This window comes from Aphanomyces invadans, assembly GCF_000520115.1.
Source record: "Aphanomyces invadans strain NJM9701 unplaced genomic scaffold supercont1.3, whole genome shotgun sequence".
In the NCBI taxonomy this organism is placed as follows: domain Eukaryota; phylum Oomycota; class Saprolegniomycetes; order Saprolegniales; family Verrucalvaceae; genus Aphanomyces; species Aphanomyces invadans.
Genome location: NW_008580148.1, coordinates 603220 through 616602, shown reverse-complemented (window position 1 = coordinate 616602; position 13383 = coordinate 603220). Strand labels below are relative to the sequence as shown.

The following is a 13383-nucleotide window of genomic DNA, read 5'->3' as shown; positions in this document are numbered from 1 at the left end:
CCACTGGCGTTCATAGTAATCCGAGTCCCCGCCTCGTTCACGTAAGGTCTGCCATGAGCGCAGGCGACGTCGAGAACGCGAGATCCACGCCTTGCTACAACTCTGATTGAAGCGTCAGCAGTGTCGGCTGAGCGTAAAGGCCTGTGATGATGAACAGGCCGATTCATGCACGGACTCGACTATTGGAGCGACTTGGCTTGGTCGAGCAAGAACGGAGCGAACGAGTTTTGCGTCTTGTTGTCTTCGATGTTGATCGTCTTGATGACGCCGTCCTGGACCAGCAACGAATAGCGCTGGCTGCGCACGCCGAGGCCCTTACCCACCAAGTCCAGCACGAGATCGAGCGCCTTGGTGAACTCGGCGTCGCCATCGGCAATCATGCGGACCTTTCCTTCAGCCTGTTGGTCCTTGCCCCACGCACCCATGACAAACGCGTCGTTGACGCTGACGCACCAGATTTCATCCACGCCTGCGGCCTTGAACTCGTTGTAGAGCTGGATGTAGCCTGGCAAGTGCGAGTTGGAGCACGTCGGCGTGAACGCGCCAGGCACTGCGAAAAGCGCAATGGTCTTGCCCGCCGCTTCAGCACGGACATCGACGTTGCGAGGGCCGAGGGTGCACGTGTCGTCGATCAAGACGAGCTCCTTGAGGGTGACGGAAGGAAGGGAGTCTCCGACGGCAACCATTGTCGCGAGCGATAAGGTGACAGGCAGTTGCTCCAATGACGGTAAGTCTTGTTTAACTTTAGGTGCCAGCAGAAGGCTATCGAAGCCGTCCTGTCCACCATCTGGCTACCGTCCATCTCGAACGGGGACGACGACGATTGGCGACTTGCCGAAACAATGCACCAACGAGGATATCCCAAAGCCTCCCGCATGGCGATGGTGTGGCGTCGCTTTCAGCTGCACCCTACAGCGCCTTGCCGCGGCCCGTGCCTGGATCCGTCCGTTGAAGTGCTGTTGGAATCGATTTCGAACATGCAGTCGATTGGGCTGCGATCCGACCATGCCATGACTCAACGACGTGGCCCCATCCAGTGGAATCGATGCGCGATGGTTGAGTCCCAGTGAGTGTACAGACAGGATTCCATCCACCAAGGGATCACGAGCACGGCCTCCTCCAGGGCGACAGCTCGTTGAAGCGGTTGGGTCACCTTTGCTCCATGCCAGTGCACGACAAGTGGCTGCGGTCAAATTGCGTTCTTCGTATCATACAATGTATTGGTCAGCATTAGCGTTTTCTAGCCATGCAAGCGACTCGATCGCCGTCGCGGCGATTTGTCCGTTGTATCGCTGGAGCCATGGTCACTCGGCAACGCCTCTCCTTCGTACGTGAAAACCTCTCGTGGGAGCTGGCTCGGGAGTCAAGATGTTCTCGTACAAGTCGGTGCGGACAAAGTTGGACGGTCGCCGCGACGGAGCAAAGCTCGCGTCGTCCGCGTCATCCACTTCGTCGTCGCTCTCAATGTCCTACGCAACACTTGAACATGTCAAGATGATGGCCAAGGGGCGTACAGCAAAGCTGATGTGTTTTCGAGGGAGCTGCGCATCGTCGTAGAGCGCACGGTCCTTCTGTCTGGCCGAGGTGACAGGGGTCTGGGGGTAGAACGACACCTCGTCGTCGTCACTGACTTCCTCCACATTCACGTTCGAGTCTTGGCGCCACCACGCGCGGAATAATTGGATCCATCCATTCGTTGGCAGCCGACTCCACGCCGCAAGCGCGTTGTGGCATGTCTCAAGAAGGTGAACACAACACGCTTGGCATGACGCTGCGAGCCGCTGCAGCCGCGTGGTGCCGTTCTGAAATGCAACTCGGCTCTCGTGGAATGAACCCCGCGTCTGCATCCAGTACACCAAGACCGCTGTGATGACCAGCGTCCCAATCATTGTAAAAAGAACGAAATGCATCGGGTTGGCTTTCGGTGGCTTTTGTATTGGCTGCGATGTTGGCGTCGAGGTTGTGTCGTTTGCCATAACATGATGGACCTGGCGTGGAGGCAACGGTGGCAGCGGTTCCACGCGGGACTTGACCTGCGATGTTGTAGGGACATCGCTGCTGGTGTCTACATCTGCTGCACCCTGATCGACGTTTGTGTCGAGGTCGACGGCATGGAGTGGCGATGGAGTGGGCGGTGGCTGCACTGCCCACGACGCAGCAAGGTCAAGCACGTCCTGCCGTGTGGTCTCAACCACCGCTTGCAGCATCGATTCCATGTGTCTCATGGTGTCGGCATGTATGGCGTCAACTTCGGCTCGAAGGACATCAGGACGTTTTGCATCGTTCGTGTCAGCAGCTTGAAGGTCCAAGTGGGGTTGTGTCAGGGCAGCTAAGCGGTGGACATGGCCTTCCATGGCTGCTGCGGTCGCGGCGATTTCGTCCATTTCAACGATCGCTTGTCGAATCTGCGCGAGGATAGTGTACTCTTGTGTTTCGCGCAGAAGAATTCTCTTGTACATGAAGCTTGCACTGCCAACGAAGAAGAGCAAGGCACATGTGATGTATCGAATCTTTCGAGGAAACGCCGCTGACGCGTCCCAAGCTTTCAAGCGCTCGTCCTGCAGGATAGAAGAGACGTCCTCGTGAACGTCTACTTCTCCATCCACCCATCCCGACGTTGATTGTTGGCTGCTGTCGAAGGCACCGCCGAATCGTCGGCGAGTCGCCATGGCGAGATCCCTCTGACTGGACTATCCTGGCGGTATTCTGATGCACTTATCCGGATGCATATCCGAAAAATCTCAATTCCACCTTGCGGACAAAAATAAAAGCATCATGTAGACATCTTTTCATATATTTAAATTCGACTTGGATTTCCGAAATTTTCCCGCCATCCGGAAGGGCAATTTTCAATCTTGAACATGACGCAGCCAAACTGTCTTGCCGTCGTCGCCGGCAGCAGGATGGCCGACATGCGCGCCCACGCAACTGGGATGACGACGACCCAATTCAATATCAATGCTGCACCATTCCGTATGCATGAGCACCTCGAGTCCTCACCACAGTCAACTGCTTCCCTTGTCCGACAGAAGCCCAGCATCAAAGACAGGACAAAAGGTGCAGCCGCCCCAACGTCCAATAGGCATCACCATGACGCTCTGTCACTTGATCAAGCCAAGGAAGAGGCTCGAAAAGATTTGGTCCCAGCCCTTCAGCGACGATCGAAAATCCCCCGTCGCCAATACACAACTCTCCGTGCGGTCATCGTGCAGGAATCAATGGGACCACACTCAGATCGTCCATGTTCAAAACCACGGATAACGTCCAAGGTTGATGCATCTCCGCCCACAACTCTAAATGTTTCACCAGGACAAAACGCCATATTCCTGAGCGATCTGGCAATACCAGATGTAGCCTTCGATGGATCTCAAGGCGAGGGTACCGTCAGTGAACCTGAGAGAGATGAAGATGACGTTTTCAGCGACAGTGTACTGGAGAAGACTAATTCAACGCCGCGACCTTGTCCGACTCGCTTCAGTCCAACCCGACCGGTGTTTCTGTTCCGCCCCATCGGATTGACGCCTGAACTCACTCCCCCGACACCACGACCTCGTCATGCATCGTCCTCGGCGGCGGGCACATCACAGTCAACCGTCAGGCGGCTCGGTTCAACTTCGCCAGAGCTTGCGCTGCACTTTCTACCCCACAACCTCCCACCTGCAATAACTTTGCATGAAGAGGAGTCGAAAGAGTCGCTGTGGTGGTGGTGCATCCTCGACCCCCGCATTTATGTCATCGTCGTTGCCATCGCCATGGGTGTGTTTGGATGGTACTGTAAAGCCCATCTACTTGAGCTCCACGACGCCATGCTGCCTGCACTCGACCAATTCGAAACCAGTATGAATCGCGTTGCACCCCATGCGCACACGTGGCACGAAAAAATTGCCGAGGTGGACCGACAGGCCCAAATTTTCGATGAAGCGTTCGACGCTGACATGCGCTCGCTGTATCGCAAGACCGAGTCGATGCTGGACGATCAAGTCCTGTATTTTGTTGCGCTTTGGGATGTGCAAGAGTCGATCATGTGTACGAACCGATCGCATCAAGCTGTTGCAACAATGGCTTCGAGTTGGTCAATGAAAGCGTATCAAGTGGACGTGGCTCGCCTTCACAAGTTGCAAGCGGATTTGACTGCCTTGTATATCCAACTCGCTGAGTTGACATCGTGCTCTGTGTTGGACGAGTGGATACAGTCTATCGCCCGTGCCGAAGTCGACAAATCCACCGATCCATCGAAACATCACGTTTATCCGCCAAGGCCAGCAGACCCATTGAACGACGGCACATGGTTCTACCTCTGGTGCTTCGCCGTGGTCTGTGTTGCTTTGGCATGTGGCGTGTTGCCGTGGCTGGTTGCTTCCTGGTGGCGCCAAAGTTTTACGTCCCCCCACAAATCGATGATGTCGCTAGTTACCACAGTGTTGGCGCTGGTGCCTGCGTTGTGTCATTCGATCTACTCTGGCACCACTCGCCCTTTGACTTCGCCAGTCGCGCCCAAACGGCTCCGTCCTTCCAGTCCAACTCGACGCATCCTGGAAGCGTTCAAGTTCACCGACAGCGACCAGGACGCTGACCTGATATTTATTTCGCCATCCCATTAAGTTAAATTATTCACCCGTGTGGTTGCTATCGCCCTGGATCGTTCGTGCGCTTCCCGCAGTCGGATATTCTCTTGCTCAACTTGATGAAGTCGCTCGAATACGCCAAACATGCATTTCTAGCCACGGCAGCACCACCACGTTTACTTATTCTCCATCCACGGCTGTCGAACCTCGATTTGGTTGTCCAGGTCTTCACGTTCACGGGCGTCCTTGGTCACTTTGTAAATTTCGTTCTCGAGCATCTTCTTGGCCACGTAGTCGTCGCAGTTTTTCTGCTCCGTTTCGAATCTACCCAACACAATTCAGGTGGCACACTGAGAGCATGCCAAAGATGTCAGTGGCAGTACAGCTTCATGTTGTACAGCGCCATGTCCTGCTCGCGCTCGTCCTCAACTTTGAGCAGCCGCTTTTCCATAAGCGCGAGTAACTCTCGTGCGTGCGAGTCCACCTGATCATGGCATTTTTGCTTGTCAACTGATTCAAAGTCAAGGACGCGAACGAACCTCGGAACTCCCAGAAATCGAGCGTGTGCGCTGGAGCAAAAGCCGCTTGTAGTCGCTCTTGAGCTTGATGTAGCTGTTCTTCTGCCGGCTCGACTCTCCGATTGCTTCCTGCACATCGTGGTGGAGAATTCGTCTCACCACTTCAGCTCGAATAGTCCATGCACCTGCAGGCGCTTCTGCAGCCGTGAAATCACAGCCGCACTCGAAGTTATTTTGCCTGATTTCGGTGAAGCTGATGCCTGCACAACCAGTGACGTTTTCGACGTTGTTTCCTTCGGAGTTTTTACTTTGGCGCCATGGATCTCTTCGAGTTTCCGTCTGAGCTCCTGAATTGTTTTGTCTTGCTCAGCCGCCAAGTGCTTCAAGTATTCGTCCTGGAGGCACCACCGTCAAGAGACGAGCCCGCAGCCATCCGTCAGCACAGTACCTTTTGCAACTCGATCACTCGCACGCTTTCAAGCGTTGGGGGTTTCTCCAGCTGCAGTCTGATGGACGGGTGTGACCTGAAGTACGCGATGGCGGGAAGGACGTACTCGTAGGGCGCTGGCTGGGACGCTCTGTGGAGGTCTGCCTTGGCTTGTGCAAGGGCTTTTTCGAGCTCCAAGTTCTTCTTGTACAGTTTGCGGATAACCATTTCTGCGATCTTCAGCTTTTTCCTGGGCGAGTGATCCCCGATGGGCACGCTTCCTGGTTTGGATGGTCGCGACAGCACAACACAGATGTCGGACATTACCTTCCGTCTCTGGCGTTGGCGTGCGCACTTCTGGCGGCGTCGGAGGCGGTGGTTGAGTAATTCCAGACGAGGGAGGTCGCGCTGTTGCTGTGCCAAGCGTGATATCATTTCGTAAACTTTGTGGGGCGCCAAACGTTTGGTATTGCCCTTTGTTATCTCGAAGCTCTTTCAAAGCCATCTAAGGGTCATATAGTCCTCCGTGTGCCAGACCTTAGCATCACAATGGCACTTACCTCAAACTTTGCGTTTACGTTGGATTCGACATCGCTCTGCGGTTCTGCAGTCGTCGAGCATTCGCCCCTCGAATGGTGGAGGTGGGACCGCGAAGGGGGTATCCCTCGTGGCTTTTGTCGGCGAAGCGATGCTGACGTACTCTGTTGCTGGTTGTTGCTGCTGCTATGATTCAGCTATTGGGCCGTGGTTAGATCCACAGATGACGGCCCAGACGTATTACCTCAACAGGGGCGGCGGTGGCATCTGCGCGGTTAGATGTTGAGGAGGGCTTCGCTTTTGTCGATGTGGGCATGGCCATCATGGGCTTGGAGTCGGTGGCAAAGAATCCGCCTTTGCAGTGCATGGAGCGCTGGGCTGGAAGAAAGAACCCGCCAGAATATCCTTGCGGCTCGGCGGACGGCTGCTTCCGCGCCATTGCTTGTCAACCAAACGCCACAGCGGTTTCAGTGTAACCGATTGAGCGCCACGGTCCAGAAGCTGCATGCGAGTCGTCACGCCCAAAGAAATCATTGTCGTGGACGAGGGTGTGTCCATGCTAGATGAAGTGTTGCAGCAAGCTGACGGCGCAGCGCTGCTCCATTTGAACGTGGCGGTGCGTGCGTGCGTGCACATACACTTGACAAAACCAGTGACTATGGTTGCGTTGTGTCCAGTTTAATCGTGTGAGACGACTCCAAGCTCTCGAACGTGTACGTCAAATTGCATGAACGCTACTGCCTGACGCGGCATTCTTCTCAATATGGCCACGATGTTGCGAGCGTGACAGCCGATGGTGTAGGCGAGAAACTTGAAGCTCCTCAACGTAAACCACAACATGCTGCAATCGCTTTGCGGTGTAGAAACGTTGACTGCGCTGTGTGTGCTCAAGGCGTCGTATAATAAGCTGAGTTCGCTGGAAGGGATCGGGGCGTTGGCTCAGCTGTCAGAGTTGTGGATCTCGCACAATCAGTTGGAACTCCCCGAGCTCAAGTGGCTCCAGTCCCTAGACAAGCTCACGTCACTGCTTGTGGACGCCAATCCATGCTGCAAAGAGCCGTCGTACAAGTACACTCGCCGGGGGCTGCCGCCACTCACGATGTCGTTAGGATGGTCGTGGTGGATCTCGTTCCGTCGCTAACCCGACTTGACTCGGTCGTTGTGTCGGACGACATGCGGACAAGGGCAAGCGCCTTCCGAAACTCACACGAAGGAAAAGCAGTTGCCAAGACTCTCCATCGCCTTGTCCCTGCATCGAAACCAAAGCCTTTGAACGCTGCGGGAACTGTCCAGCGTCCGTCATCGGTAGCGCACCCTCTACTTGCCCCATACTTCTGAACGTCCATTCTCGCAGGAAACGAATCAGCACGACGATGACGGCAAGGACAACGCACAAGAGACTGACTCCACTCGCGCCGCCCCACGCGCACCCACCTCTGCACCACTTCCGAAGGACAGAAAAGCATCCCGCCTTGACGATTTCCTCAAATCGTTTCCTGTACAAGAATACATTCCAGCACCCGACGTTGACGAGTGTACAATGGCTTCACCCGTCCCATCTCTGATCTCATGTCGTGCAGATACGTCCTTTTCAATTGCCGATGCCATCAGCGGCTTGCCCACGTTTGGAGGGTCGTCCAAGCAGCCTTCCGTGGCGTCCAAGCCCAAGCTGTCGTCTGCTGGGAGAGGTACCAAACAGTCAACTCGTCCTCTCGCCAACGCAAAGATTTGTCCGCCCGCCGCCGCAGCTTCAAAGGCCACCAGCAATGCGGATCAACCTTCACCCGCCTCGACAACGAACGCACTGCTGAGCACATCTGTCGACGAGTCCAACCATTTCGTTCCAAACGAAGACGACGATGACGACATTCTCGACATGGAACAGTACACTCGCACGCAGGCCATGCCATCGTCCAAGAGCCTCCATGCATGCACCTCCAGTCCTGATGACACCTCACCTGGCGCTGGCGACTCTTCTGTTCTACCTCCTCTCCTCACGCTCCAACTCAACCCCTCCGAATTGGTCGTGAAATACGCGGGGTCGAATGTAGCTGCAGTGGCCGTCCGTGTCGATGGGTCGGCGCAATGTCGGTGGCCCAATAATTCGATTGCCGTCACAGTCGACAAGGAATCGAACGCAAAGGACATGTACCGCTTGTTTGGCACGTACAAGGACGGCAAGGTCGCGCTCAGCTTTGACGGCCACGGTGTCGGGTTCATCAATTACGCGAATGGGAAAACGATGCTGTCGACAACGTCGGGAGGCGACGGGCTCCTCATGAACGCTCATAACGGAGCCATCGACAGACAGTGGTTCAAGGCCGGCCCCCCGTGGTCCACAGACATCACAGCCAAACTCTCGGATCACCTTGGGGTGTCCTTTTCTCTGCGCGCCAACCAGGAGTACGCCATCCGCATCTTCTTTGCCTGCAACGGCCTTCGCCACGCAGTCGTCAACGGATTCAACGACGCTGTGGTCGACCCCACCGCGTGCGACGCCATCTTCGGGAAACCCAAAGGCCCTGTCAAGAAGAAACTTGCAAAGCTGAAACATGTCGACCTCGTCTCGGCCATTCAAAAGTGTACGGCCCAGTTGTAGCGTGCTGTGGTCGTGAAGGTGGAAGTTCAATGATGGTACTGTTGGCAGCGGTGATCTATCTTCTACAGGTCCTTGCAGCAACCTGCCATGAGGACGATTCATGCAACGAGGAAAGCCTTGGCAGAGGACAAGCACACGGATCTCAGTTATGTTCAGTCCGCTACCTGCATGTTTTTGAGCTTTTCGTACTGCGATCTCCGCATTTTGTGCACGAGCAAGAGCGACACAACGACGACGCCGCTGACGAGCACGGCCAAGAGCCCCAAATCGCTAGCCCCCTGGTGTGCTGAACGATGGCTTTGTAAGCCCAAGGACATTCGCGCCACGTCGATGATGCTGACGAGCGACGGCGCTGCATCTAGGGGCTTGTAAATGGTAACCTCGTATTTCCTTGCGATGGCCGAGGTGCACGCCGGACAGCCGTGGGCGACGAGTGGTCTTGCACCAGAAGAAGTCATTTCTTCAACCGGGCACGCGTTGACGTGGTATCGATAGTTGGTCCCAGCAACGACTTGGGATTCCAGCGATACAAACTCCAACGGACACACGTGCAGAGGATTGTTCGTATCAGCATCCATGGCTTGGACGAAGCGCGCCTTGTCCGTCTCTTGAATGCTGCGACGAGTCCAACCCCCTAGGACAGGGGGATTCTCCGTGACGCTTGTCACCTTGTACGTATGCGTCCATGACTGCGCGTATATGGCAATCGTGTAGGCATGAACCGCCGAGTCCTCGCAAACGCACGCGGCATTCGCCTCGGCGGCGGTGGGCACTGCACATCCATTCACGTGAAACTGGTAGTTCATCCCCGACACGACTTGCTGGTTCACCGAGATGAGCTCGATCGCGCAGATTCGAGGGATGTTCGCGTTGGCGTAGCTGGATTCGCTTTGGACGGCAGCATAAAAGTCTGACGTGGCATCGGTCACTGACCCTTCCTTCCATCCACCGACTGAGACTTCGTGCACGGCCGCTTCCTTTGTGATGGATTGGAGCTGCACTTCGTCTTTCCATCGCTTTTCAATCACGTCGATCGAGTACGACACAGCAGCTTCCGAAGAACAATGGGCAGTCGCACAGGATTCCACCATCTCTTGCTTGGACGAGACTGGGCACGCGAGGACGTGAAACGTATAGTGCATCCCCGCCACGACTTGCTGGTCCACCGAGACTATACGGTTGACACACACGTAGGACGATGTGGCAGTCTCGAGCGCCTTGTACAGCAACGATTTTGTTGCTTCGACGTCCGCTGAGGTGGATCCTCCAGGCACTCCGTCGCTCAGGTCACCCTGACCGCCTCCTCCGCGAAGCCCCAGCACCAACGCCGCCGACAACGCAATCGTCCGCAGGAAGGTCTTCATATAATTCGTTCGCGCCGCAACAATCTGGATTTTGCGAGAGCGAGTTGGCAGGTGACTTGTCCGGTTAAGTCGCCTTATATCCGAACAACTCGAGGCTGAATAACAATTCAATTTGTTATTTGAACTTAGTATACAGTATCCACATTTAAAAAAATCACATCTGAGTCGAGTTTCTGAGTTTCGTGTGGGACGAGAGCTTGATGCAAAGATGCGCATCGGCGGCCGTGACGGCGAAGGAGAAGGCGGCTGGCAACGAGAGATCGACGCGAATCGTAGAAAATGATAGAACTTAGAGAACGGCAGCAGCCGCAGTGACCAAGCACGCCACCGTGAAGCCGAGGCTAAGTCCAGTCGCAGCGGAATTCATAACGACGGTGGTGGCGGTAGGGGTAGGGGTGGCGGGGGTGGTCGCGGTAGAGTTCGCGACCTCGACCCCGCTAGCAGAGTTGGACGGAAGTTCAGGCGAGCCCGCAGCAGAAGAGACCCCCGACACTTTGACTGTGTTGTCCAAGCCGGCAAAGACCTTGATTTGGAACGTCGCCGCTTGCTTGGACGCACACGTCGTCTTGCAGTCGGCGGTCGCGAGCGGCGCTTTCTCCAAGGCGCACCCCTTGACTGTGAAAATGTAGTTCATTCCTGCAACCACTTGCGTCGAGACAGAAATGAACTCTGACGCACACACGCGCGCGAGTTGACTGCTCGCGTAGTTGGCCTCGTCGGACGTCGCACGGGTGAAGATCGCTTTGTCGTCTTCGGTGACCGGGCGAGGGGCGGACGCGCCGCCAATCTTTGTTTCGGGAGTTGTCGTGGGCGTTCCGTCGGCCGGGGTGTCCAGCTCGATGTTCGACACCTTCGTCACTTCATTCGGGTCCTTGAAGAGGTTGATCGCGTATGCCTTGCTGGCACCCGAGGGGCACGAGCACGTGGGAGTGGCCTCCTTGGCCGAGCTCACGGTGCACGCTTGCACATGCAGCTTGTAGTTGATACCGTTGACGACCTGCATCTCGGCCGACGTGAATTCAGTCGCGCAGAGGCGGAGCATGGTGGCCGGCGTGTACGAGGACTCGGTAGGGGACACGCTGTAGTAGACCTTCTTGACGTCTTCGACGTTGGCAGGGGTCCAACCGCCTGGAGCGGCGGCGCCGACACCACGGTGGTAGTTGGACGCCGATGCGACGGCGGCAACGCACGCGAGTGAGAGAGCGCACTTCATGGTTTTCGATCAAATTGAAAAATGCTCCCGCTCTTGACGCTTTACAAAGCCAAGTCGCCTTGTTCTTGGCCCTGCGATCTGAGTAGTGTCGGCAGGATCCAATTGAATATTTCCACGTCTAACGGCTGGAGCATCGCCGGACCGTCTGGCGGGAGGGACGTGGACGATGTGAGGTGGCTGCCCGCATAGGTTCCACGCGAACCACATGCGGACGGCAACTCGGCGCTTTACGATGGCATGAAAACGTCGCGCTGCCCCAGCCGTGGGGAAGGGCCAGTTCGAACCCATCAGAACGGTATGCTGCACCCACGGATCCAGAAATCGCGTCCCATCAAACAAAGCGTCGGACAGGAATTCCCCAATGTGTGAACTGGTGCTGGCCCCACATTTTCCAAAGCTTCCAGAATGCATGCCCGCCATCACGATCTGAGTGACCACACAATGCCCGACACGATGCCGGTCGACGACTCGTCGATGGTTCTCGATGTATGCCCACTCTATGCTGCTGCGACAGCCATGGCTTTCGCGACATCAGGTGCAGCCGATGATGGCACAGCGTTGTCAACCAGAAACGATGACGAGATGGACTTTGTTCATGGCGCATAAATGCAATCATGATGTGCATCGCGTTAACACGCATTGCTAATATTGGGGCCTTCTCTGGCCAGGCAGCATGACTGAAACTCGATCCAACGTCGAATGCGTTGCATGCGGCTCACTCGATGCCTGTGTCGGCTTACCCGTCGGAGCCATTATTACGTAGAATCATGCCGTGCGCCAGAACGACATAGTAGTCTCAAATCCCCCCTATTTCAGCGATCTTGTCGCATCTCGGATTCGATGCAGGCTTTGAATACACAGACACCTCGGTTGGTTTACGTGCTCCTACTGCATCGAACGCATCAAGTGGTTCGCGCCGCCTCGTCCGCGTTTGGTCGATGCGCGCGCCGCGCGAGGGCAAAATTGGATCGTCGACCGAGATCGCCATGTTTTGTCGTTTCGATTGTTTTTCGCCGACACGACGGTGCGAGACAGCGCGGCCGACTCATGCACCGAGTCGACGTCCCCTGACACTACGTCGTCTTTTCGCGCTTGCCCTCTTGATCCATCGCGCTGCTCGCTCCTGTTAATTCCAGAGTTCATGATATTGCATGTCGAAACGTCGGTGTTGGACTTAGGAAGTGATGTCCCCCATACAGTCCTCGATCGCCTCGCCTAACCTCGTCAGGGTGTCAGCCCTTTGGGCTCCAGCATGACTGTCGTGGTCTACTAGTTGACGCAGCTGACTGATTGTTGTTGTAAATGACTTCCGCTGACGGACAAGTGCCAACGATGATGGCCTAGAGTTCGTACGGTCATGTTCCGCCTACTACACCGAGAATGGCTTCGCTTCCCCTCGAGCGTCTCCGTGCCAAATGACGTCCGCGAGGTCCCTACCACAGCGTTTTGCGTGCAGAGTGCTTTGTAAGGAGAGGACCAACCGTGGTCGTTGACTCAACGTAGCCAACCGGCTCGGCCCAGTGTTTTCACAATGGCGATGCCAAAGTACTCGGCGAGGGAACCATTTGATTCAATCTACGTCTCGATCGTCACGGCATAGCCTTCAACGGGATCTACGTCGAAGCTACATGCAAGCGCTTCAACTGAACTCTTTTACGCCAACACTGCATGTTTAGTTCTTTGGCGCACGCACGTTGGGAGTCCCAGCGGTCGGACACCACAAACATGTCGTGGCGACGAGAGTTTATTCGCCGAGCCATGGATGTGCAAACGTTTAAAAACCGCGCACAGAGTTCACGACCTCGACCCCGCTAGCAGAGTTCGAAAGAAGTGCAGGCAAACCCACAAAATAAGACACGTCCACCACTCTGACCGTCTTGTCCAAGCCGGCAAAGACCTTGATCTCGTACGTCGCCACTGGCTTGAACGCACACGTCGTCTTGCAGTCGGCGGTCGCTGGCGGCGGAGTCTCCAAAGCGCATCCCATGACTGTGAATTTGTAGTTCATTCCTGCAACCACTTGCGTCGAGACAGAAATGAACTCTGACGCACACACGCGCGCGAGTTGACTGCTCGCGTAGTTGGCCTCGTCGGACGTCGCACGGGTGAAGATCGCTTTGTCGTCTTCGGTGACCGGGCGAGGGGCGGACGCGCCGCCAA

At 55.7% G+C, this 13383-nt stretch overlaps 6 protein-coding genes across 9 annotated transcripts; 1 reads left to right on the top strand and 5 right to left on the bottom strand.

Annotated features, from left to right (window-relative positions):
- Window positions 1-179: 179 nt before the first annotated feature.
- H310_01885 (hypothetical protein) lies at window positions 180-686 on the bottom strand (the record flags this gene model as incomplete). The annotated part of the gene is made up of 1 exon (XM_008865220.1): window positions 180-686. The coding sequence occupies one exon, from the start codon at window positions 684-686 to the stop codon at window positions 180-182; it is 507 nt and encodes a 168-aa protein (XP_008863442.1).
- Window positions 687-724: 38 nt separating this feature from the next.
- H310_01884 (hypothetical protein) lies at window positions 725-2710 on the bottom strand. The gene is made up of 2 exons (XM_008865219.1): window positions 1515-2710; window positions 725-1469 (listed from the first exon to the last, which is right to left on the bottom strand). Exons 1-2 carry the CDS (start codon window positions 2667-2669, stop codon window positions 1305-1307), a joined length of 1320 nt encoding a protein of 439 aa, XP_008863441.1. The 5' UTR covers window positions 2670-2710; the 3' UTR covers window positions 725-1304.
- A 1816-nt stretch (window positions 2711-4526) lies between these two features.
- On the bottom strand, window positions 4527-6506 carry H310_01883. 2 transcript variants are annotated; one of them, XM_008865217.1, is made up of 11 exons: window positions 6292-6506; window positions 6071-6244; window positions 5838-6015; window positions 5638-5791; window positions 5532-5589; window positions 5392-5478; window positions 5269-5343; window positions 5105-5212; window positions 4949-5049; window positions 4772-4889; window positions 4527-4717 (listed from the first exon to the last, which is right to left on the bottom strand). In XM_008865217.1, exons 1-11 carry the CDS (start codon window positions 6484-6486, stop codon window positions 4598-4600), a joined length of 1368 nt encoding a protein of 455 aa, XP_008863439.1. In that variant the 5' UTR covers window positions 6487-6506; the 3' UTR covers window positions 4527-4597. The 2 variants fall into 2 exon arrangements, with proteins under 2 accessions (XP_008863439.1, XP_008863440.1); XM_008865218.1 differs by having other exon boundaries at window positions 5638-6015.
- A 46-nt stretch (window positions 6507-6552) lies between these two features.
- On the top strand, window positions 6553-10032 carry H310_01881 (the record flags this gene model as incomplete). 2 transcript variants are annotated; one of them, XM_008865214.1, is made up of 7 exons in its annotated part: window positions 6553-6663; window positions 6725-6760; window positions 6850-7115; window positions 7157-7352; window positions 7402-7582; window positions 7628-8664; window positions 8715-10032. In XM_008865214.1, 6 exons carry the CDS (start codon window positions 6553-6555, stop codon window positions 8644-8646), a joined length of 1809 nt encoding a protein of 602 aa, XP_008863436.1. In that variant the 3' UTR covers window positions 8647-8664; window positions 8715-10032. The 2 variants fall into 2 exon arrangements, with proteins under 2 accessions (XP_008863436.1, XP_008863435.1); XM_008865213.1 differs by having other exon boundaries at window positions 7628-10032.
- On the bottom strand, window positions 8356-10029 carry H310_01882. Of its 2 annotated transcripts, XM_008865216.1 has the most exons (2): window positions 8811-10029; window positions 8356-8717 (listed from the first exon to the last, which is right to left on the bottom strand). In XM_008865216.1, exons 1-2 carry the CDS (start codon window positions 10008-10010, stop codon window positions 8709-8711), a joined length of 1209 nt encoding a protein of 402 aa, XP_008863438.1. In that variant the 5' UTR covers window positions 10011-10029; the 3' UTR covers window positions 8356-8708. The 2 variants fall into 2 exon arrangements, with proteins under 2 accessions (XP_008863438.1, XP_008863437.1); XM_008865215.1 differs by having other exon boundaries at window positions 8356-10029.
- A 95-nt stretch (window positions 10033-10127) lies between the features above and the next one.
- On the bottom strand, window positions 10128-11299 carry H310_01880 (hypothetical protein). The gene has a single exon (XM_008865212.1). It carries the CDS (start codon window positions 11221-11223, stop codon window positions 10300-10302), a length of 924 nt encoding a protein of 307 aa, XP_008863434.1. The 5' UTR covers window positions 11224-11299; the 3' UTR covers window positions 10128-10299.
- Window positions 11300-13383: the final 2084 nt, after the last annotated feature.

What these genes read in the sequence shown, in the direction of transcription:
- H310_01880 (XM_008865212.1), bottom strand. Translation starts at nt 11,223, where the DNA reads ATGAAGTGCGCTCTCTCACTCGCGTGCGTTGCCGCCGTCGCATCGGCG.
- H310_01884 (XM_008865219.1), bottom strand. Translation starts at nt 2,669, where the DNA reads ATGGCGACTCGCCGACGATTCGGCGGTGCCTTCGACAGCAGCCAACAA. An exon ending in GAAAACACATCAGCTTTGCT is followed by an intron (nt 1,470 to 1,514) that starts GTACGCCCCTTG and finishes AGTGTTGCGTAG; the next exon opens with GACATTGAGAGCGACGACGA.
- H310_01883 (XM_008865217.1), bottom strand. Translation starts at nt 6,486, where the DNA reads ATGGCGCGGAAGCAGCCGTCCGCCGAGCCGCAAGGATATTCTGGCGGG. An exon ending in GAGTGATCGAGTTGCAAAAG is followed by an intron (nt 5,479 to 5,531) that starts GTACTGTGCTGA and finishes TGGTGCCTCCAG; the next exon opens with GACGAATACTTGAAGCACTT. An exon ending in GGCTGCAGAAGCGCCTGCAG is followed by an intron (nt 5,213 to 5,268) that starts GTGCATGGACTA and finishes CACGATGTGCAG; the next exon opens with GAAGCAATCGGAGAGTCGAG.
- H310_01882 (XM_008865215.1), bottom strand. Translation starts at nt 10,010, where the DNA reads ATGAAGACCTTCCTGCGGACGATTGCGTTGTCGGCGGCGTTGGTGCTG.